Source organism: Eurypyga helias, unplaced genomic scaffold, assembly GCF_000690775.1.
Source record: "Eurypyga helias isolate BGI_N326 unplaced genomic scaffold, ASM69077v1 scaffold6362, whole genome shotgun sequence".
Taxonomy (NCBI): domain Eukaryota; kingdom Metazoa; phylum Chordata; class Aves; order Eurypygiformes; family Eurypygidae; genus Eurypyga; species Eurypyga helias.
This window is the reverse complement of record NW_010236525.1, coordinates 84672-107844: the sequence shown is the minus strand read 5'-3', so window position 1 is coordinate 107844 and position 23173 is coordinate 84672. Positions and strand designations below refer to the sequence as shown.

The window sequence follows — 23173 nt, the reverse complement described above, 5'->3', positions numbered from 1 at the left end:
GAGAGCCCTCTTGGGTAGTTGGCAAGCTGCGTGAGGGACTGGGAACTTGCTACTGATTTGCTACGGGATATTGGCCTTTGCAGGAGCAGAATGGTCAAATTCTCAGATAAAATCCTGTTCTTATTTGATTCTGGATAGTTCTACTTTCAACAAACCCAGTCATTTGGGCTTCCAGTGTTAAGCATTTGTGATGTTTTCATCCAAGTACCCTACAAAAAAAAAAAAAAAAAAAATCTGTTTCTTTTAGAAAGGATTATAAAAGCGTTCATGATCAAAGACAGTAGATTGGCCAAAGGCTGATTGGGTCTCCCATATGCTAGAAATATCAGCATACTCAGTGTGGCTGACTGATTTGTATGTTGCATAAAGACAGAGAAATACTAATGGAAACATTTGTAAAGAAGGAAAGATGCGATAAATATCTTAAAATTGAATGTGTGTTCCTTAGGTAAAAGAAGAGTGCAAGGCTAATATCCTTTGTCCTTTATCTATGGAGGCAACAGCACACTGTGGAAAGTGTGACTTTGATCCTAGGGAGAATATCTGTGCGTGGATAAAAGCTTCACAGAGTGCTACAGAAAAGGAGATAAAAGACGGTGTGTGTCCAGCTGAAGAGGAGACTGTCTACACAGGAAGTCCAACCCAGTATTCATTTACAGGTAAGGAAAAGTGGCATATCAGACTGATGATTTCCTAGTGTATTTAATTTGCTCTGGAAAAAAAAAAAAAAAAGTCCTGAATTCTATCAGGTATTCTAATTAAATATGAAGCAATTGTGATGAAGTAGCATTCTTTAACAAGTAATCTGTGAATTGGGTCAGAATCTTCCGGGAAATGAAATGAGTAGCAAAAAGTTCAGTGAACACATAAAGTCAAATCCTACTTTCACAGAAGTTGGTAGAAGTATTGCTGTATCAGAAAATGGCCCTGACTAAAGGAACAACTTCCATATCTATCTGTCTTGAAACACAGAAGTAGTCCCATAGGCACAGGAAAATATAAACAAAAGCTATTTTGTATTTTGATAAGACTGCGATGATCCATATGTAACTTTCTTTTTCTAGACGTGAACCTCAAACCTTTTATCACGTATGAGTACAGGGTGGCTGCTTGGAATAGCTATGGAAGAGGCTTCAGTGAAATTAGCAGAGCTGTCACTAAGCAAGATGTGCCACAGGGTGTAAGCCCACCAAAATGGGCCAAAGTGGATAATCGGGAAGACATGATACTTCTAAACTGGGAGGAACCACTTCAACCAAATGGTATTGATATATGTGAAAACAAGACATATGTTCTAGCATTCAGCTGGCAGTGTTCCAAAATCACAGAAGCTTAATTAATCACTGACACTGAAATATATGTATTCCTAAACTCTGCAGGAAGAATTTGCTCCAGGTTAAGATCAATTTAATTGCAAGTAAGAGTAGAGTATAACTTCACAGAAGACACTTTACCATGTCTCTCAGAAGTGCCCAGAAACCTCTTTTGAGAACAGTTGTAATAATAAGTGTCAAATATGATTAGAAAATCATGATCATGTTACAAGATATTTGGGGATTTGGGGGTTGTGATATTCATGTTTCTTTCAGGAAATCTGGCTTATGATTTTCAAACAGTGAGAAAACTTGGAAGAGATCTCAGTACAAATGGATATCTACTGAGATGTTGATATAGAGGTTGAGGAAAGTAGCAGGTAATTGACATTAACCATTTAAGCAAGATGATTATCTGTTACAGAGATTTCATTTAATATTTTCTGTGTGCAGAGTAGGTTATTATAGCATACATTCACACAGGATTTGTCAACTAACAAAAAGGAAAACTTTCCTTCTGCAATAGGTCTTATTATTCACTATATCATTCTCCGAAATGGAATCGAGCATTTCAGAGGAACAGAAACAGGCTTCACCGACACAAGTGGTGTCCAGCCGTACCAGGAATATTCATACCAGCTGCGAGCCTGCACTGTTGCTGGTTGCACAGACAGCAGCAAGGTTAGTGAATTGGTCTTTATGGAACAGGTGCCAGAATTTTATCAGCCAGTGTGGCAACATAAAAATGCTTCTGGAAAGGTGTAATTTGAAGACATGCTGATTATTGAGTAAGTGAAAAAAATCAATAATCTTATTTGGATTCAACTACTGACAGGTGATTATTTGGAACCTAAGGTTGATACAAGCAAGGGGAAGAAGAAAGCAGTATCTAAGTCTTGGCAAAGCTGAAATTGCACTGTAGGAACTGATGTTTGTTAAAGAGAAAGCTGCACATGATAGAATAGAGTAAGGAATATTAAAACGCACTTTCTCTAAGCCTTGAAATTAAATCTTTGCTTCTCACTAGGAGGTCTGTAGCTCATTCTTCCTTGGTCTTTCTTAGCTTGCCTGTTTTATCTCTAGTCTATGAATTTGTTCAACAGCCTTCTTATTCTGAGCCTCCTTCCACTATATTACCCTTCACTGGCTTTCCATGTCTGCACCTGCTTCACGCTTTACACTCCATTTGTGTACAACCTGCTTCTGCTTCAGTTTTAAGCAAACAAAATCTCTTCCCTCCCTTTGTTACTGCTTCATTTCCTTTTGTATCACTTTGAATCGTGGATGCCTTTCACCAATATTACTATTTAACCAGGTCTTGTTTCTATTCTGCAAAGTACCTGCCTTATTCATTATTTGGAAAAACTTTTTCTTAAACAACCTCTTATTCACAATAATATCCTTTCCTCTATGGAAATAAATGTCTAGGACTGCAAGCGTAAGGTCTGTTGGGCAGAGGTGTGGAATAATGGCTGTGGTTTGTAATTGTGATATCTATGGGATAAAAATGTTGATTTTTATTTTTTTCAGGTGCTTACCTGTTTTTCTTACTAGTGCAAATCTTAGCCAAAAGTAAAAGAAAAGACACACTGTTGCAGAGGGATGGAGATAGGCGTATAGTCCTCTACCTGAATGCAGAGCTGTGCTCTGGAAACTATGTAGGCACAGTTTCCGCAGCCACCGGCCTGAGCTAATAAATCCTGCTTATTTCACTTTCCTGTAATTAAGGAGTTTACTGTTGCAAACACTGAAGTCTGCAAGTAGGGACTGATTCCACCAAATGCACTAAGACGATATATTATAGATGGCACATTTTATATTTACAGCATAATATAAATACTTTATGGTGGTAATAACAGAAAAAGAAAGTGATTCTCAGAGAGAAAAAGGTGTGACTCACTTATTAAGCCAGTGCAATCTGGAAATGCCTTTGTAAGAGATGGTAGAGATGTGTCAATAGAAAATTAGTGCTTTTTTTTTTATTTATTTTTTTGTAGAAAGCGCTTAACAAGTGCAAAGTTATTCTGTCTTTCAATATCTTTGGTTTCCTGACTAAAATATGGAGTTGCAAATAACTACAATAGAGTTCAGGTAGTATGGGATATATGGAGGCTTAGCCCCATGTTTACTGGTACTTAAAATATATTAAATCAGGCAGTTAAAATGCAGAGACACTAACAAACCATATGGAAGAGAGTTACTAAGAGTTTTCAAGCAATGCACTTTTTTGTTGTTTCACCCTGTGCTATGCAGTGCAGCTAAAACGTGGTGAACCTGTTGTGATAAATTGTAGACATAGACTTATGTAATGTATTCAAGGTCAGATTTCATTGTGAAAAAGGAGGAAAAAAGTAACTAGTTCTCCAGGCCCTTGGTAATGATATGCCAGCCCAAACAACATTTTAAAACAAAAGTGACATTCTCATTGATCATGGTATCTAGTGTACTATTAGATTAAATTGCTGTTTAATTCATATGTCTTCAGGTAGTTGCAGTCACTGTCCAAGGAGTCCCAGAGAGCGTTCAGCCACCAGACGTCAGTGCCTTGAACTCAACAGCGTTACATTTAAGCTGGATGGCACCCAAGAAACCAAATGGTATCATCAGAAGGACTTGTCTACACTGATGCTGCATACAGAATGCAACACACAGTATCAGGTAAGGAGGCAGAGCTCTCTGATGGGCTAATGTTCTGTCCTTAAGACATAGGACAGTACTAACATATTAAAATGCTGCTTGTCAGAAACTTTTAAATCCCCAGTACTGTGCACAGTTTGGAATGCTTTATCATCACTTTACATATCTTAAATTTATTCTTTTTCAATCTCTTTCCTTTCTGGCTGCTGTTTGTTAAAATATTAATAGATTTAATTTCCAAATTTTAAAACAAATCTATCCAGCTCAATTCAAGGTGCATGATTTATGGTGTGTTTGAGGTCTCAAGTATTCTGTGTAGGTTTGCTGTCCCTTCATATGGATTCAACTCTCTGTTTTACTGTCATTAATGTTCAGTAACACAGTTCACAGATTCACAGAGTAGTAGGGGTTGGAAGGGACCTCTAGAGATCACCTAGTCCAACCCCCCTGCCAGTGCAGGATCACCTAGAGCAGATCACACAGGAACAAGTCCATGTGGCTTTTGAAAGTCTCTGGAGGAGGAGATTCCAGCACCTCTCTGGGCAGCCTGTTTCAGTGTTCCGTCACCCTCACAGTGAAGAAGGGTTTCCTCATGTTCAGGTTGAACCTTCTGTTTTCCAGTTTATGGCCATTGCCCCTCGTCTTGTCACTGGACACCACTGAGAAGAGCCTGGCCCCATCTTCTTGACACATGCCCTTTAGATATTGATAAGCATTGATAGTTGAAGTCACTATTGCTGCTGTGCATGTGTAGCAGCGTAGGAGCAAGAAGAATCCAATATTTTATGCCTGAGATAATAAAAAGGAAAGGAAGACAGAAATGGAAAGATCCTGGATTCTGTTTATAATCTTAAAAGTTTTATATAGCCATTTTTTAAATAACTGGTGAAATTTTACTAGTGTGTGTGTATTTGAAAGAAGCTTTAGTTAGGGGATTTTGGGGGAAGGTTTGGCTCAGACCTCAAATGTGCTATTTTCACATATTCAATTTTTAGTTATATGTGAATGTTACACTGAAGCAAAATTGTTCTTCAAAATGTTTCTTTTGAACACAAAATGGAAACATAAGCATTCTAGGATGTATTTTTTCACTCTTTGACTCAGGATTCTCATCATGTTCTTGTATCTATGATTTTCAGGAATTCATAGATGCATTATTTTTTCAAATTTTTTTCACCTGAGTAGGTAACTAGAGATTCATATGTTATACACAACATATGATAGCCACTCAAAGAGCAGGAGTTGATTTAGAACACATGCGACCTGTACAGCACATACGGCACTCTCAACCTCCACTGAGTCAGAGTGGATCCTTTAGTGCTTTAAAAAAGTTCTTACTTGCTGTAGTCACTCACAAAGGAGTAGAGGATTGCTATTCCTCTTTGACGATATCATGCTCAAGTGTGGAATTCATCAACTGTATATGACGCCTGTCTCCATATTCAGTGCTTCTGGGCATGAGATATTAAAGTATGGCAGCTGATGATACGTGTTTCATAATTTCTGTTGTAAGTTTGTACTGTAAAGAACACCTACCAATAAGGAATGATTTATCAAACCCATTAAAAATACTTCTCCTGCTCTCACTTCCTTCCCAAAAGGCAGTTATGCCTGCAGAGTAAGAGATTTTACTGCAAACAACACTGGTTTTCTTACCAATTGGAAGGGAGAGGAAATGAAATTACCTCCTGAGAAACAAGGATCTCTTATCCTTTTGTGTGCCTGTTCCATTAAGCCACTGTCCAATGCTGCCATGATAAGCCAGGAGTGAAATAAGTGATCATTCCTCCTGACAGTCATAATCAAATCTTGTGCTGTTTTCTGCAGGAGCTTCCTTGGGTAATAATGTGGAGTTCATGGCAGTGATATTGCAATGATGTGGATAATTATTGCTCTCTAAATTAGAAGAATAAGATAAAACAGATTTATTTTACACAAAATCTCAAATGTTTAAACTGTTGTCTTATTCCTTGTGGTATGTGTTTTCATTTTGCCATCTTCCTGTTATTTTTTTTTTTCTTTCCCAAAACTGTCCACTTTTCCCTGAGCAACAGTTGAACATTAATAAAGCTGTAGCATTAGTATTTCTTGAGACTTTGAATCTAGGGTCTTGCAAATAACAGACGAGAAGGCTAGCACCTTGGCACTGCACCATTGTCTTGCTGCTTATTTTTAATTACATCAAAGCTTTGGAAACATGATCCCACAAATGCTTTGTGGGAATAGCGGTGAATGTGCTCATCATGTGAAATCCATAAATTGCTTATAATCCTCTCAAGATGTTAAAAAAAGCATTAAGTAATTGAAGACAGGAAGTCCTCAGTTAATTATTTAGAGGTGTTATCAATGCTTTAAGCAAACTGAAGCATTTTCTGCTATCTCACTGAGTTGAATGCCACTGGGACCTAGGGGCAGCAGCCATCATCTTCTCATATTCTCTAATGCAAACAGCACATGGCAGCTTGTCAATAAAAGACCTTTTTATATCATTTATTACTGAACACTTCCACTACCCTGTACAGAACAATTTGGATGACAGTTATGGCATTGTTTCACTTTGTGTTACTACTACTTTACAAATGGGCCTGCTAATGCTTTGCAGTGGGGGCCAGGCAGAGGGTAAGACCAAAGAAAATAATTGGGGGAATTGTAAAAGAAAGCTAAGAGTGCCCTCTTCAGCAGCAGCAGGTGGGTTTATAGCAAAGATTATTCTCAACCCTCTCTTTCTAATACACTAAAGATAATATCCCAAGTAAGAGATTTTATCAAGAATTCATAGGATCAATCATCTTTAGATAAAAGCCAAGAAAGATCATAGATGTTTATTTTAGTAATAGAAAAAAATTAAGAAATACTTCATAACTTAGTTGTTTGAAATTCTTTCATCTGAACATATTCTCCATTTCAGGGGAGTGAAAACTGAAGATATAGAAATGTTGTCACTGGTCAACTCCATCTCCATGCAGCACTGAATCATTAGTAATACTTATCCAAAGGAAGCTCTTGGGGGTGGAAGGGTTGTGTGAGGCTGTGGTCAGCAATCTGACATCCTCCTGAGTAAAATTCCCACAGCAGGGCCCAGGAGCATTATCCTGGGAGCTAATTACTGACCTTGCTGGTGCCATACCCACAAATGGAAACAAACAGTATCAGAAGGAATTGATTTGACTAATAGAACAATGCATTCTTAAAAAAAAAAAAAAAAAAAAAAATTCTTCACAGTCTTTTGGCAAATGACAAATTCTGCAATAACAAAATAGACTGCTAAGTTAAAAAAAAAAAAAGAATTAAAAAGCCCCACAATAATAGACCAAAAAAGAAAAGCAGTATCCTCTAGTGAACAATCAAGTAGAGAAATTGGAAAAGCAAAATGTTGTTTATGTTTCAAGATTATCTTACTTGTTATTTTTATTATTAATCACCTACATAGATTTTCACAAAGCTTTGCAATGCATGCATAACACAAGACGTTTATGCAAAGCTTTAATAATCTAGATAAAAATCTGCTGTGGCTGCTCCATGTACAACTAGAGTTTTCAGGTATCAGAATATCACCAATAAATATCGTGAAACCATGTGCTCCGTTTTTAATGCTCATTTTTCTCTTTAAAGTGTAGTTGTAAATGAGTATTGCTTTATTATGCATGTTTCCTTTAAAAGTGAACACGACTCCCTTTAGGGGAATTCAAGTAATTTGTTGCCACAGTAATCTTTTCTATCCTGAAATGTTAAATACTTGGCTTTCCTCCATGCCTTTGCCTCTCTCTAGTCTGTAACTGTCATTTTCTCCCTTCTTACTTTTATACTCAGTGTTCAGATGATTTTTCTTCTCTTCCAGTTCATGATTAGGTTACAGCCAGGGCTGTCCCTCTGAGTCATCTCTTTATTTTCTCTCCTTCACATCTTCTTCAATTTGTAAGCTGTCTGCATGTCTTCCATTCTGTATTTTACCTTTCTACATAGTTGTTGCTTGTTCTTTCTCTCTATTTCTTTGTAATCTATTTTAAGTAAAATATCGTTGTACTGGCTATAAGCAAGGGTTTGTTTATAAACAAAGATCTTACCCAGACTTTTGTTCTTCTCACAGAATTGCATTTTTCCTGAATCATTTACAATTAGGCACACGAGCTACATCAAAAGCACGTTATTAAGGTCACAAAGCCACGCACTTAAAAATTGACCTGTACAATATGTATGAATTGACTTGTACAATATGTACGAATTGACCTGTACAATCCTAATTCAGCCTCTTTCACACAAGCAGTCTGCATTACACTGTAGTCATTTGTACGTACGGTTGCTGCCTCATGCAGCCCACAAGCTGTGACTCTTCCGGGGAGAAATAAAATGGAAAAAAAACCCAAAAGCACAACCTCCTGGATGTAGGATTGCTGTCTCAGCTTTTGCTGTGTTTGGTGCATTTATTCCTTCTGGGAATATCAGTGTAGATAGGCCTAATTCTGCGTCTGCCCAGAGCTAAATTTCCTCTGTTCGCACCAGTCAAGGAGGCGCAAGCCCAAATTTCAGATGAATGGGGAGCTCAGCGAAGGAGGCAACAGGGATGGTGCCAACTAGGAGGGATAACATCCAGATCACTGAGGGTCTGGCAGCATTGGCAGCCAAAAGGAAGAAGGGTGAAGGGGCAGTGTCCTGGGAGGATGGCCAAGTGGCAGCACACAGGGCGGCCTTGCTACCACGCTCCCGCTGTCAACCACCCCTGCCGCCTTCCCCAGCCCTGCCTGTGGTCCAGGACCCTATTTCAGCCCAGCCTGCTGCCCTCCATCCCTGCTTGCAGCCATGCTGGCCCCCGGCTCTGACACAGCCCTGCCCTGCCCAAGCATGGGCCCTGGCTGGTGGGGACGGCCTACACACCCATGTCCCAGGCCATCCCCAGGGAAGTGCCTGGACTGGGACAGGGGCTGCCCTTGCCCTGCCCTGCTCCCCAGCTGGGGTAGTGGGAATGGTCCTGGCAGGTCTCATGAATCCTGTGGGATGCTGGATTAGAAATCTTTAGTGAAGGAAGAATGGGACGGCACTCTGGAGCGACCGTCTCTGGATGGAGGCAGTTGGCTTCTCTTGCCCAGGTCATTCCTGCCTGTTCAGGCTTCGGTACTGAGAAAGGCACATCTCAAGCTTTCATACCTCTTCACAACCATGTTGTCTTCATTTTCCGGATACCCTGTCTGATACCTGGGCCTGAATTTCATGAGTGCTCTCTTGGAGCTGCAGCTGAAGGCACTGGTTGTGGTCGGATATATAAAGATTGGCATAACAACAGGTACTCTGACAGCTAGGTGCCAGGCATCCCAAATGGCCTCTGGGCAAGACCAGGGAAGTTTTTGTTTCTCTCAGTCTCTTTGAGCCAGCATCTTGTGGGGTTTTTCTGGTGTGTTTTTGCTTGTTTGTTTGTTTTGGTTTGGTTTGGTTTTTTGTTATTCTTTTAGTACTGTATTAAACCATTTGCAATGCCTATCTGGTTGGTGTTAGTAAAGCAACTGGATGCTCTACGGGTGGACACTACAAATAAAGTCTCAAATCCCATACGGTTAGGCAGGCTAGAGACCTCATGTTGGAGGGAATTTTAGATAGGACTGTGTCACAGAGCCTGTATGTAAAGGGGGTCAATTCATATCATACAATGTCCTAATGCTGGTATGCCGTAGCTTATGAGTGTTCAGTTTTACAATCTTAATATTTTCATAGAGTTTTTGTGTATAATTTTCTGCTTTTTGTTGTACTACTTGTTCCCTTTACATTCAGGAAGAGGAACTTTTTTTTAGTGTATTATGAGATGTTAAAAAGAGGGTCCTTGAAAACATATAAGAGAGAGGTTTTCAGTGTCTGTGCCGGAATATAATTTTTAAGGTCAACTTTGAGAGATACCTAAAAGGATAATTTTTACAAAGACAATGTAACCTGGGCTGGAGCATGCACTGTGAGATAGTCTGATCAGCTGTTAAAGCTGAGCTCTGGGATGTTCAAGGTAGGCTCGCAGAAGTCTGCGAGCTGATAAGTCTGATAAGTAACTCTATAAGAGGCCTGTAATTGGTGTGCAGAAATGGTCAGTTTAAAAGCTTAGCATCTTAGCCAAATTTTGGCTACAACTTTACAAGGAGTCCTAAAGTCAGACTCTTAAGCTGAAGGCAACTTGATGTCAAATCTGAAGTCATTGATGCACAGCAGAAGGATGTTTGAAAATTTCCAAAGAAATATATTCTCATTAAAGGCTGCCCAGCATACAAGGTTTGCATTAAAAAAAAGTGTTTTTAAAAAAATACAAGTAACTAAAATGAATATCTTCTAATTGGGAGGGCTTGGTTGTCAGTCCTGCTTCTAACAGCTTTATAGCATTTATAGTACAGTCTTTGAACAAATAGGAAAAAAAGGGGGAAAATTGAACAAATAAACTTGGGAAGGGGAAAAGAACAGAGTATCTTTGGACTTGTTTGCAGTATAGTAGAAGATTTCATGTCAAGTAAGAGAGCATTTTATTATCTTATTGTTGAAAATGTATTTGCAATAAATTTTAAAAATATTAAAAACTTTTCAGGTTTTCAAGTCCAAAACTCTAAGGAATTATACCTTGAGGTGCTTATCTGTTGGAAACCTTTGAACTTTTATGGCCATTACCAATGATGGAGATTATGTCTGTACCAAGAATGTTTAGGTGCTTTCCAGTTAGCCATTTTGTACAGGCAGAAGCACAGGTTAAAAAACACAATGGAAACAAACAAAAAAACAACCCAAAGCCCATCTTAGAGACTGGGTAATTTCAGATGGCAATCTGGGTTGAGACCTAGACTGTTGTTACTATGCTGCAAGTGCCATCTAAGTTAATTGATTTGAAGCTAATTCAGATATGTCTATATGAGGGGCATCCATAGATCCATTGCAGCATAGACACACATTCAGTCTGAACTGTTTTGTCAGCTCTTTTATACTAGTAGAGGATATACATCTAAATTAGCAATAATTCAGCGTTTGAGTGTTATTCAGATCTAAAATAAGAATAGCTCATATTTTGTGTTTGACAAAAATACTAAAAGTTAATTTTAAGTCCGGTAACTTTCTCTGTAGTAATACAGTTCTTGAGATACCTGATGTCCACATCTCAGTCTAACCTCTGCTTGCTCTTTCTAGGTCTGCAGCCATACACTAATTACAGCTTCATGCTTACTGCATGCACATCTGCTGGGTGTGCTTCTAGCCAACCACTTTCAGGTCAAACTTTACAAGCTGCTCCACACGGTAAGGGAAAAGGCATTATTATAAAACTGTAAAAGGATGGTCATATGGGCTTGTATTTTCTGATGGTTTAACAAGGTACAAAACTCCACTATCATCCATCAAGCTATCATGTATAAATTTGCACAGGAGAATCCATCTCTCTTGGAGTAGTTGTATCTTAACACACTCTTTATGCTGACTGCCTGGCACTGCATTTCTACATTCTTTTATTGACAATTTCCCCAAGTTCATCTTTAAGTCAGCAAGGTTAGAATTAGCAGAGTTTTTTAAAACACAAGTAAATATGCAGAGAGAACTGGACATATAAAGGCTGCAGCATTTGGCCTGGTTCTCCATCAACCTGTATCTTGTCTAGTTGGTTGCATTTGGTATATGTTTAATTCAGAATGTGTGATAAGTTCTGTAATTCTCTCTGGCAATGTTTTATGCTTTCATTACACTGCTGAAAGCAACAGCACAAACTGTGGGAATGGAAAAAAAACTTATGTTTCCGTCATAAAATTAAAATAGTGTCATTGTGATGTTGATAGGGGTGTGGCCACAACCTCATCATATCATAGTTAGCTCAACAGACGTGGAAATATACTGGAGTGAACCAAAGAAACCCAATGGACTCATTACTCAGTATCGATTATTTCGTGATGGAGAAGAGATTTTCCTGGGTAGCAGTACAGACCTGAATTTCACAGATATTAACCTGCAGCCTAACAGTAGGTAAGGCATGTTAAAGAGCTCTGGTAATATATGAAAGGTGTTCAAAATACATGTAAACGTGTTTGTGAAATGTACAAAATATAAGTTATGCCTTTAACAAAAAAAAAAATCTCTTAGGACAGTTACTTGATTACTGAAAAATTCATAGAACACTTTTAGGAGAATTCCAAATGTTGGAAAACCTTAACCAAAGGATTTATCTTCTTTTCCTTTTCTGAGAATACAGGTTTCTGATTCAAAGAAGGGGGGGGCAGGGCTTTTTTTTTTTTTCCCCTTGGGTGGTTGTTGGTGACTCCTTGGTTGGTTTTCTCCTTCATGGAATATACTTAGAAAAATTTAAGTCTTTGTGTGGCAGATACCACTACATATGGTTTCTAATGTTTCTGTGGATATTGAACATAATGGCTCAAAAGTAGCAGCTGCTGAAATTTTTCTAGAAGCCATGCTGAGATTGGTTTTGACACTTTTTGGGTCAATACTTCTGTCTCTTATGTAAGCATATGTAAGCTAACATGAATTTTAATATCAAAATTATTATTGTGATAAGTAATGTTACTTTTCTCACATTAGGAAAACTTAAAGGTGAAAATCTTCACTCATGCAGTATTTGTAGGACTCTTTGTGTAATCTGTTCACTTTAAATTGGTGAAAACAGAAATGTTTTATTACTGAAATGCCTAAAGCTTCTAACCAGAGTGTCTCCTGATCTTTTTGTGTTTGCGCAGATATGTTTACCAGCTGGAAGCCAGCACGTGGGGCGGCAGCAACACTAGTGATAAATATGTTATACAAACACCAGTAGGAACACCAGAGAAAATTCGTGTCCCATATAATGTCACAGTAATTGATGCATATTCTATATTTCTAGCTTGGGACGTACCAGGTAACAACATATTTCTATGTAGTACTTTGTAACAAAATGAAAGGATGGAAAAATTAGTATATTCAGGCAGGCAGGCGAATCATTTTGATATTTTTATTCTTCATATTTGGTTTTATTGTTTGATTTAAATAACCAGTATCTAAAGTTGCTGTTTCCTAGATATGTATTATTTTAATAATATTGACCTGTATACTTGACATGGGTGTTGTGAGGATTAGCTGATCAAAAAGCTGTATGTTAATTTGATCTTGTAAACTATTATTGAGTGCAAGTATTAAGGAAAAAAAACATGACACTGAAAATAAGTTTTCCATTCTGTTCAAACCAGCCTGGGTTATCGACAGGGAAAGCTGCCAAGCTTTTGGGTTGGTGATATCTTGATAGCTATCCTGGCAATGAAAATGTCCAGTTGTCCTGCAGGTATATGATGTCAAGCTCCTATAACAAAAGGTGTAGAGTGTGACATAGAGATCCTGTGCCAGCTTGACCTGTTTGAGTAACATTTTATTCGCCAGAGCACCATAGTGTTATGTGGACATGCTACCTTGCTGGTGGGTGGGTCAACCAAGGCTCAGAAATATTTTTCCTCTTGTTACTCTTCTCCTCAACATCACTGGGTTGTCTTGGTCTGTTACAGAAGTAGGATAATTGAATAATAGCATCTTTTTCTATGAGAGACTGTGCTGTTTTGTTAATATAGATCATAGCTTAAGTGATTGGTGTACTTCACTGATGTTAGGAAAATGATATGCTGTAGTTAATTGTGAGACAATAGGAGCAATGTAAATAAACAATTTTCTCTCTATTGTAGCTCATCTTCAGAAAGGTGTTTTCTAGTTTCTAGATACCCTTTTTTGTAGTTAAAATGAGGACAATTTTTTTAGAAACTTCAGATGTTTGCATATTGCAATAACAATAATATGTGTTTTATCAATGATCTCAGGGAAGCTTTTCATGTCTACTCTTCCTAATTATTTAAGATGTTCTTTCCTTGCATAGCAGTCACAGTAGAGTCAATTGGCATTAAAAAGAAAGTCACCTAGAAAAAGTATTTTGCCTTCATGGCTGGGATCGCAAGTATTGTGGCAGTGCTTAGCAACGTTCACCCTACCCATTTAAGCAATGATTAATAAATCTATAATACCCTGAGCTGTCAATCTTTTAGTTTTCAGAAGCACAAAATCCATTATAGAAATGCTATAATATATGAAAAAGATTAAAATCTTAAATTAAACTTTTACCCCTACTGCCTGAAAGGATTTAGAACCCAGCAGAAGGCAGGTGAATTCAAATGGCATATAATCTACAGTTGGTTTTATTGGAAAGTGACTCATGCTGTATTATAGTGTTGATAATAAATGTAATTTAAGGTACAAAATATTCAGCAACATTATAAATAGATTTAAAACACAAGAATATACTGGATAAGTGTGGGCTTATGAAGAATAGGGTGTTTCCCAGAAAAGCTTGTCCTTGTTGTTTTAGACTATTTCTTTTCCAGCTGCTTGAATTCCTGTTACTATCATTAGGTGAGTAACAGGAGGAGAATCAGGCTCTCTCTAGTACATTTCGTTATGTTGCAATTAGGATTATGCGTACAAAGGTTCATGTATTCCTGAAGCCACATGCTCAAAAGGGTGAGATTCATTATGGCTCTGTAGAGGATGCAGGGTTGATGTATTCCCATGGCTGTAGGAATCCTTCTCCTCAGACGGGAAGGCACATGCCTTTCTTCCCAGGTACAGAGACTCACCTTGCACACTTATTTCACTTCTGTGGGTATTTGGTGACACAGTCCTTTCCTCTCTGCCTTCTCATTGTGGGGCAAATTATTTAAGTTTTTAGGTATAAATAAGAGATTGTTTTTCATACATTGCCCCTGTTGGTAGAGAGGAAAGCAAATCTTGCCATTCCTTTTGTTACAGCACCTCAGGACCACTAGCTAAACTCTATTACAGGAATGGAAAGTACTAACAGCAGGGAAATGTTACCAAATGCTACTAAAATTTACCTATGTTGCTAAAAGAAACCTTGTGTGCAGAGGCAGAGGTATATGCAAAAGCTAGAAAATTAATTCTTGAACCTTCATAATCCTGCTTCATGGTCATTATGAGATCTTTGTGTTCCAAGTGTTTTTCCCTAGAGGAAGACTGCAGGGGATGCAGGTGAAGGTTTATTTTGGAGGTTTTGATCTTCTAGAATAGCATATATCCCATTAACACGTCAGATGCACACAGACCTGGGGGCCACCTACACCCCTAGCTTGGTAGGATTGGCCAAAAGAGCCTACAGCATTTTATCCTTATTTATGTAATTGTGCATGCAGTAACTTTTTTTCCTAATCTATTCTTCTCTGTGTATGAATCCTTGTTTCACAATGGGGTATGCTGAGATAATATGAGCTTCCCTTGTAAGCCCAGAATACAGCTTTTATTATAAGAATTGGAAGTCTTGGCAGTCAGTCTTGGACGACACAGTTGTTATAATTGACATAGTGTCTGTGAAAAAAAAAGTGTCTTTTCTTAAGAAAGCTTTGATTTGAGGGTAGGTTGTCATAGTGTTTTCCTGTCTATGGATATCTGGGATGCTTTGGCATTCTATCTTCTTATCTGCTGTAATAAATTTGGATTGAATATTCACCCTCAGGATTCATTATGGGCATCATAGTACACAGGCCATTCTTTTGGATGGCTTCAATTATAATGCTTCAGCATCTGTAATGTATCTAAATCTTATGACTTTATAAATATGTAGCATTTCAAAACTCCTGACTTGGCTAAATAGCAAGGTGGCCGAGTAGTGGTTAAAGTGATGGATTCAGAAAAAAATGTTTGACACACCTCACTCACTATGGAAAATAGGGCTTTATTTTCTGAAATAGGTATCCCATTATCTTGTGTTGCACTGCCTCAGTGCACAGACCTCAAAGGTATGGTACATTTCACTGATACGCTACAGAAGGATATGTTGCAATTATTATGGAACAACTATTAGTGCCACGGATAGAAGCAGAAAAGCTGAATAGAAAAAAACCCACACCAGACAATTCTCCCAAGGCATACCCATAAATGTTATTGACAGGCAGGCAGGTAGCCATCCTGCATTTCAACTCATTGATAACCCCACTGGTCTTCACTGAGGGCCTGATTCTACTAGATATCTTCAGTTGCTGCTGGTGATACCCTGGAAGCTGAGCATGCTTAAAAGAGGATCCTGTCTTCTGCTCCTAGGTTACTTCTTCATATGTTAGTGATCATCTGGATTAAAATGTCTTCTTTCATGATGTTGTTACACTCCACTTCATCCACCTCTGGCTTTGCTTATCAATTAGAATGAAGGTTGTGTAACATGCCTTGATTCCTACTTTATTCTTCTTGGCATTAAATTTGGTATTTGAGGGTCCTTTATTTGTCTCTCAGCTTTGTCTGTTAGCTTCCCCAGGTAACCTGGATTCTCCTTTATTTGTGGCCTAACAAATTGCTCTGACTTTGCTAAGCCAATGTTACATTTCCTCATTTTTGTTTTCTCATGCAAATTACTGTTTGCTCCACATCACTGTAGGACACATTTTTCAAGCTCAATGTCCAGAGTTCTGCCTCATGAAAGCAGTCAGCATCTCCAGCTGTAACTGTCTTCAGAGCCTTGTGGGGAATACTTGATACAACCAGAATGAGATATCTGGATATTTGAAGCTTAGTGTAAATACTTAATCTCAAGAAACCAAATAGATAGTTTCAGTTTGTGAAGTAAAATATTAAAATATAACTTTACTCTTACTTGTTTTTAAATAAAAGATATGACATTCTTATTCTAGTGTTTGTTGACTACAAGTGAAACAGTTCAACTGTTTTGCTTTAAATGTGGTGAGTTTCACATCATATTACACAAGTTTTCAGCAATTGACTTCAAACAGGTTTTGGGTGAGCCGTCTGTAAAGCAGTCTGTGGCTTTTTCCCCCCAAGTTCTAGGCACCTTGTGCTACAAATTCTATTTTACAAGCTACCCTAGTTCTGAAGTACACAGGGACGTCAAACTTAATTTACTGAGTTTTGCACAGAATTGTCCATTAAATGTTATCCAGATATGCACACAAAAAACCCCAAGGTTTAGTTTGATTGACTTGTCCCATTGCAAAATGTGCACCTGCTGTGAAATGAAGTCGCAGAGAAAAAAAGTGGAATAATTTAACTTTTTTATTTGTAAAGATAATCAGGGTTTTTCTGATTACATCTTAACTTCATAAATGTTAAATAACCTATCAGCATCTAGTTGTTGTAAATTATGAAAAAGAGTATTGCTGAGAATATTAACCAACTAAATCCTTGTTCTTTAGTGAACATGAAAATGTGTTATGGCAGGTTGTCATTGTGCTCATGGTAACTTTGACACCGAATAACAAAACTGCCATTTGCACTTAGGGTAAATTGGCTCACTTGTGCTTTTATAGTTCCTTTTATTCTGACATAAATTTATGAACTCTGGAACTAACCAAGTCGTGTGGTTTCCCAACTGACTTTAACAAATATGCCCATTTCATTTCCTTCAGTCATCAGAGCACACAAGGTAGTAGGTGTTTCCGACCGGCTGCAGATGCTGAAGGCTATTCTTGAAGAAGGAGTTTCTTCACAAGTTTCTGTGTTGCATGATTTTTGGGTTTGGGGTTGTTGGTTTTTTTTTTGGTTGGTTGGTTGTTTTCTTTTTTCCCCCCATATTATAGAATGATCCTTTAATGTTAGCATTCAATGAATTTCATCAAGTTGTAGAAAGATTTCCATTGGAAATAGGAATTTTTCAGGATGTTTTCTTCATTTTATTTACAATTTCATGTTCACTTCTTGAAAATGTTTTTTCTCCTGATCATATTTATTACTGGTATCATTCCTAATACATTTGTAACATTTAGCAGAATTTTAAGATTTTGCGTTTGGCAGATTTTTTAGCATTTCTGCTCAGATATGGACACAGATAGCTCATTTATTTTGAAATAAGTGTCCTCTGCTGGATAGTGATGGCTGGATTCAGCTGTCCTTGTTTGCATTTAATCTTCCATGGGAAATCAAGCATTCTGAATAGTTCCCATTTCAAAGGTTTCTGGTGAATTTTGCCTAGAATAAATGCATGGATCAGATGTACAAAAGTGACTTATGTGTCACTTTCATAAGTGGGATTTTCTGGATGAAATATCTGGTCTCTTGTCAGGACTGGAGAAGAAATGGACCTTAACTGCAAGATTTAAGAAAAGGTTTCTATTTGATGTGCTGTCTACCATTTCAAGCTCTTATGTTTGGATACTCTGTTGTGTCCTTTACAGGCACTCCAATTACAGGGGTGGGGGGTGGGGGGGAAAAAAGGCAGTTTAGCTGTAATAATATATCTTTAATTACTGGTATAATTATACAATGCACACTCAAGTGCACTCTTCCACAGCATTTCATCTTCCATATATCACAGACAAAAAACAATTTCTTTGTTGCAGAAGCCATGTACTTCAAGATCACCTCTTAGAGGTTTACTCTGTAACATCCTGCCTGACTTTAAAAGTTGTGTTTCTATTATTCCATTTTAAATAATTAGATTTGGGTGTTTTTGTTGAAATTTTACACTGGAAAAGGAAAATTCTACAGTGGGATTTTTGCACTTTCTGTCTCCTTCTCCCTTCACCTCTTTCAATGACTAATATAAGCATCTTTTTTCTTTCTGTAAAATGTGCAGTTGAATAAGATTGAAGTCATGCCTCCACTTCAGGGCTATTTTTTCAGCTTTTTAGTGTAACAACATTTCCTTTGCCTAGCATACAGCAGCATTTTATTTCTTTGGGATTTTTATATCTTCTTTTTCTTCCAAGAATTGTAAAAACTTGATATTTCAAAGATTTTTCTGATCTTCCAATGTACATCAATTTTTATAGTACCACAAAGAAACTTGAAATCAGTCTGATTTCTTTTAAACTGTTTTGGGTTTGGGTTTTTGGGGTTTTTTTTTTGTGTGTTAATATGTATACACATAATGTGTATTCACATACATACTTAGCTAAGAAGAAACCTAAAAGATGCACAGCAGTGGGAAAAAAATGCTCTTCTTCGTTTCAGGACAATAGTATTAGTGGAGACACTTTATTAGAAAAGGACCAAAAGCACAATTAGGAGAAAGAATTGAGTTGTTTTCCAGAGTTCAGAATGGAAAGTTTCTCAAGATCTGGAAAGTTCCAGAACTACTCACAGGTACCTGGTTCATGGTGCAATCACAGAGACTCCTCTGTGACATCTGCAGTAGGTGTTGTGTGGAAAGAGAAATGTGCTCTTACTAATCAGATGCATCTTGACTAGTTTCAGAAAGGTACCTTGTCTACGTTTTTTTGTGCTTTGTTCTTTTTTAAGACTGTGCCTGAAGTGAATGCAGAGTGAGTGAAATACACTTAACAGCCACTTTTCTTTGGTTATTCTCTTGGCTTTATGAAATTGCTGCTGTCTGCATAGAACAGTCTATAGTGGACAAAAAATAAAAAGCCTACAGACCATGTCATAATTACAAAACCCAACCAACCAACCAAAAAAAAAAAACAAACCCAAACAAAAAAAAAACCTACCCCAAAAACTAAAACCTTGAGAAGTCATGGGAGGAAGCAAGAGGAGATCCAGGAACATCTGCCAGTCATTCTGTGGGGATGGCATATGGCTTAGCTTGTTCTCGTGGACGTTTTTCTCAGATGAAGTTTCTCAGCTTCTCAAGAAAACTGGAAAATTAAGCATTTGACAGCATAGGAGGATATGGGGTAAAATGTTTGAATTAAAACAAAATAGTAAAAAATTCTGGGTTTTTTTCTTCAACAAAAAAGTAAACACTGACAGTTTATTTTCCCATCAGTTGAAATGATATGTTTCTTGGTTGAAGTTAATGTGTTCTACTTTACTGATAAAGCAGGCTAAGAAGTCAGCTACTGCTGCTGGACTAACAAGGGATAATTTGCTGAACAGTGGCAATTCACTTTGACTCTATGACTCTATATTCAAACAGCAGTGCTTAGTAGCTGTTGGCCCTCCAAAATAAAAACATAAAAGTTGCTCGGTTCCCAGTCATAAAGTTACCTCCCCTTCCCAAAATTAGCACAAGCATTGACTGAAGTGAATTTTGATTTTTAACTAAGTACTGTAATGCCTATCTTTCAGTTGTGACCTGCATATGAATGGTTTCAGTTTATATTTAAGTACCTTTAGTTTCCAAAAGAGGCAGTAGGCAAAACCTCCAAAGGGGGCTTACAGTTAAAACTGCATATGATGAATGCCTCTTTAAAGTTGCCCTGCATTGTTGTTAGTATTTCAGATAATCACTTTTCTTCTCTGTTTCACAACAGGGATGTTCATTGTTGATATGCCTTTGGAATACAACATCTTACTAAATGCGAGCAGTCCCACTCTACTGGTGAAGCCAGTAGGTCATGCACATTTTGCTTTTGTCGATGGCCTAGATCCCTACACCTTGTATGAGATAAGAATACAAGCGTGCCAGAATGGTAAGATGATTTTATAAGATGCACCTCCGTGACGGGAAGGGAATGGAGATTTTCTAAATAGATTCAATACAGCAAAACAGAAAAAGAATTCCTCTTTCTAAATTGAAGTCAAAAGTTTACCTAGTAAAAAGAAAGCCTAGCAGTGAATGGGGCCTTAAATATTTCTCCATGTTACATCATTAGTATTTTAAATGGAGATTTTCTAAAACTATTTTATATAATATGTGCCATTTTATTAAAAGCTCTTCACAAACAGCTTAACAATTCTTGAAAATGGGCATATAGAACAAAATCAGTTCTGTAACTGTTCACCCACAAGAAGCAGTAACCATGAAGACAGGAGAGAAAAGGCCAAATATTACAAAAATCCTTGACTTCAATAGAAATTTTTAAAATCCTATTGAAATAAGTCTTTCTAAAATGACATCTTGGAATTAATTCCCTTCTCACCTGCACTGGTGAAAATCAGGAGTAGTTATAGTAATTTAAATGAGTATTTAATAATAAAATGAGGTGAAATGGATTCCCATTTCCTCAGGAACTTCTTTACCTGATATTCATTTGCTTTTACTGTATTATTTGTAACTTCTGCTCCATCATGAGCTCCGTCTCAAAGAAAAGTCTGTGCTGATGAAAGACATATGGGGATTCTGGCACTGCCATCACAGCATGCCAGTTGTGTCCAAATTGGCTACTCCTCAAATTTCTCTCAAAAATTCTCATTATCTTAAGCCTCTTGCACTGATACTTATCTTACTGGCCTGGTGACATTTTTGCACATTATGAAGACCACCATGGGATCCCAAATAGTTTTGTATGGGCAGTGTAACAATTGTAACAATTGTGACTAGATGGACAGTGTCTGAAAAGACATTTAAATAATTCAACATGGAAAAGTATCCTTAACCAGTGAATATTTTTTTTTTTGTTTTATCACACATCATGAAATGTTTTTTTTTTCTTTTTTGGATGTTGGGCTGCTTTCATCCACTAAATGCAGCTATTGTATAGTACATTTGGAAAGGATGTAGGTTTTTTTCTTGTATTTTAAATTATTAAAATTGTCTTTTTTGTTGAGGAAGTAACTCTCATCGCTAAGAAAATATCTGGTTTTGTAGGTGGGTGTGGAGTGGGTGGTCAAACATATTCAAGGACTGCTGAAGCACCTCCTAGAGAATTGAGCCCACCTATGGTTAAAGCAATGGGATCTGCGCTCATAGAAGTGAAATGGGCACCACCTGAAAAACCAAATGGCATCATTAATAACTACTTTATTCACAGGTAAACGCTATTATCATTTCAGATTCTTAGTCTTATTTAGCTCTTCATTTCTTTATTCCTTGATATATAGATGAAGAAAGGTGTAGAAACATATGGTAAAATATATATTTCAAAGGTTAAAGTAAGATGTTGAACTATGGATGGACAAGTTGAGAATAACAGCCAAGACAAGAACCATATTCCTGATCTACAAATGGCAAAAAGCAGGTGAAAATATATTCTAAAAAATTCAAAGGGACAGAAATAATTGTAGGATTTATACACTCACTGTGTTCACCCAGACCAATAGGTATATTCTTCAATACTCTCTGATAGGCAATTGAGAATTTTGAAAAGGAGTAATTCACCATTTCTGAGATTTTTAAAAGTAAAAAAAAAAAAAAAGATATCTAACTTCCTAACATACATGAATTTTCCAAGATAAAAATTCCTCTTATGTTTCTCTTTGTAAGCAAGTAACCCGGAGTGTGATTAAAGTGCAGCTCCATATTATACAACCTTCCAATTAAATTGCCTCTATTTATGTTCCTTGGTGTTCGTATTCAGCTGCCCTGCCTAGGTAGTTCACTGACACATCCTCACTCCCTACAACGAGCTTCAGAAGCTCTGCATGAGGATTTTGCTTTATAGGTAGCTGTGTTTAAGGAAGTATGAGAGAGGCAGAGCACTGACGTCTGCTGTGCCTATTGACCCTTTCAGAAAAGCTTGCTGCAGGGACCTTCTTGAATAGCTGCAGAAAGGCAGGGAATTTAAGCCATGGTTTGGAGAGGAACTTAAAGTCTGAAGTTCCTGGTTTTCCCAACTCTACATAAGTGTGGCAAAGACATGCCGGGCTGAATCTTGCCTCCAACAGAGAGTATGGGACATGTTATTATATTAGAGCTGTGACTGAGAAGGCAGGGAATCAAATTACCTTTTGGAATCAGCAGTGATAATTAATATAAATTCACTTTTGCTTTAAACACATTAGTAGTCTCTAAAATTTCCAGCTCTCTTGAAATATCCTGTTGTTTGCTTTTTTTTTTAATTGTCTGATCAAAAAATAACCAGGTCCCTCCCCTGTAAAAAGAGGAATAAAGTGTATGTTATAGCCCAAGACATGTCTTCACTCTGTTGGTCTTGTAAATAAAGCTGATGATTACCGCTGCTATTCCCTGGCAGCCATAGAAAGGGAAAACAGGAAATATAATGCAGAAAGCCTGCTTCAATGAAAAATACTGTAAATTGAATTTGACAGCATTTGATGGCATTTGATTATTCTAGTCACAGCCAAACAATGATATAAAGAGTAATATGAAACAGAATGTGTTACTGCCTAGCAGACTCAAAAGCAATAAACCTTCCTCCAATGTGACACAATCACTTCACAATCATAATTGTAGCCTGTTTGATACCTCTGAGTACAGCAGAAGGGCACTGACTGACATAGATACATTTTGTTTTTTATTTAAAGTGAAATGAAAATGGCGCACTGGGGCTCCAGATACAATCGTTATATTCACCTACATAGGCATGAATCACTTGGCAGTTATTTCAGCTGAAGTTTAAATGTGCTTAGACAACAACAATATCAAATCTTTCTCAGAT

At 37.5% G+C, this 23173-nt stretch overlaps 1 protein-coding gene across 1 annotated transcript in view; it reads left to right on the top strand.

The window, feature by feature from the left end:
• LOC104506229 (usherin-like) overlaps positions 1-23173 on the top strand; it is a 305157-nt gene that overhangs the window by 226491 nt on the left and 55493 nt on the right. The window contains 10 exon segments of the mRNA XM_010147113.1: positions 449-659; positions 1065-1262; positions 1840-1994; positions 3799-3920; positions 3922-3971; positions 11091-11198; positions 11729-11912; positions 12638-12795; positions 20147-20305; positions 21424-21586. Coding sequence (XP_010145415.1) covers positions 449-659; positions 1065-1262; positions 1840-1994; positions 3799-3920; positions 3922-3971; positions 11091-11198; positions 11729-11912; positions 12638-12795; positions 20147-20305; positions 21424-21586 — 1508 coding nt within the window.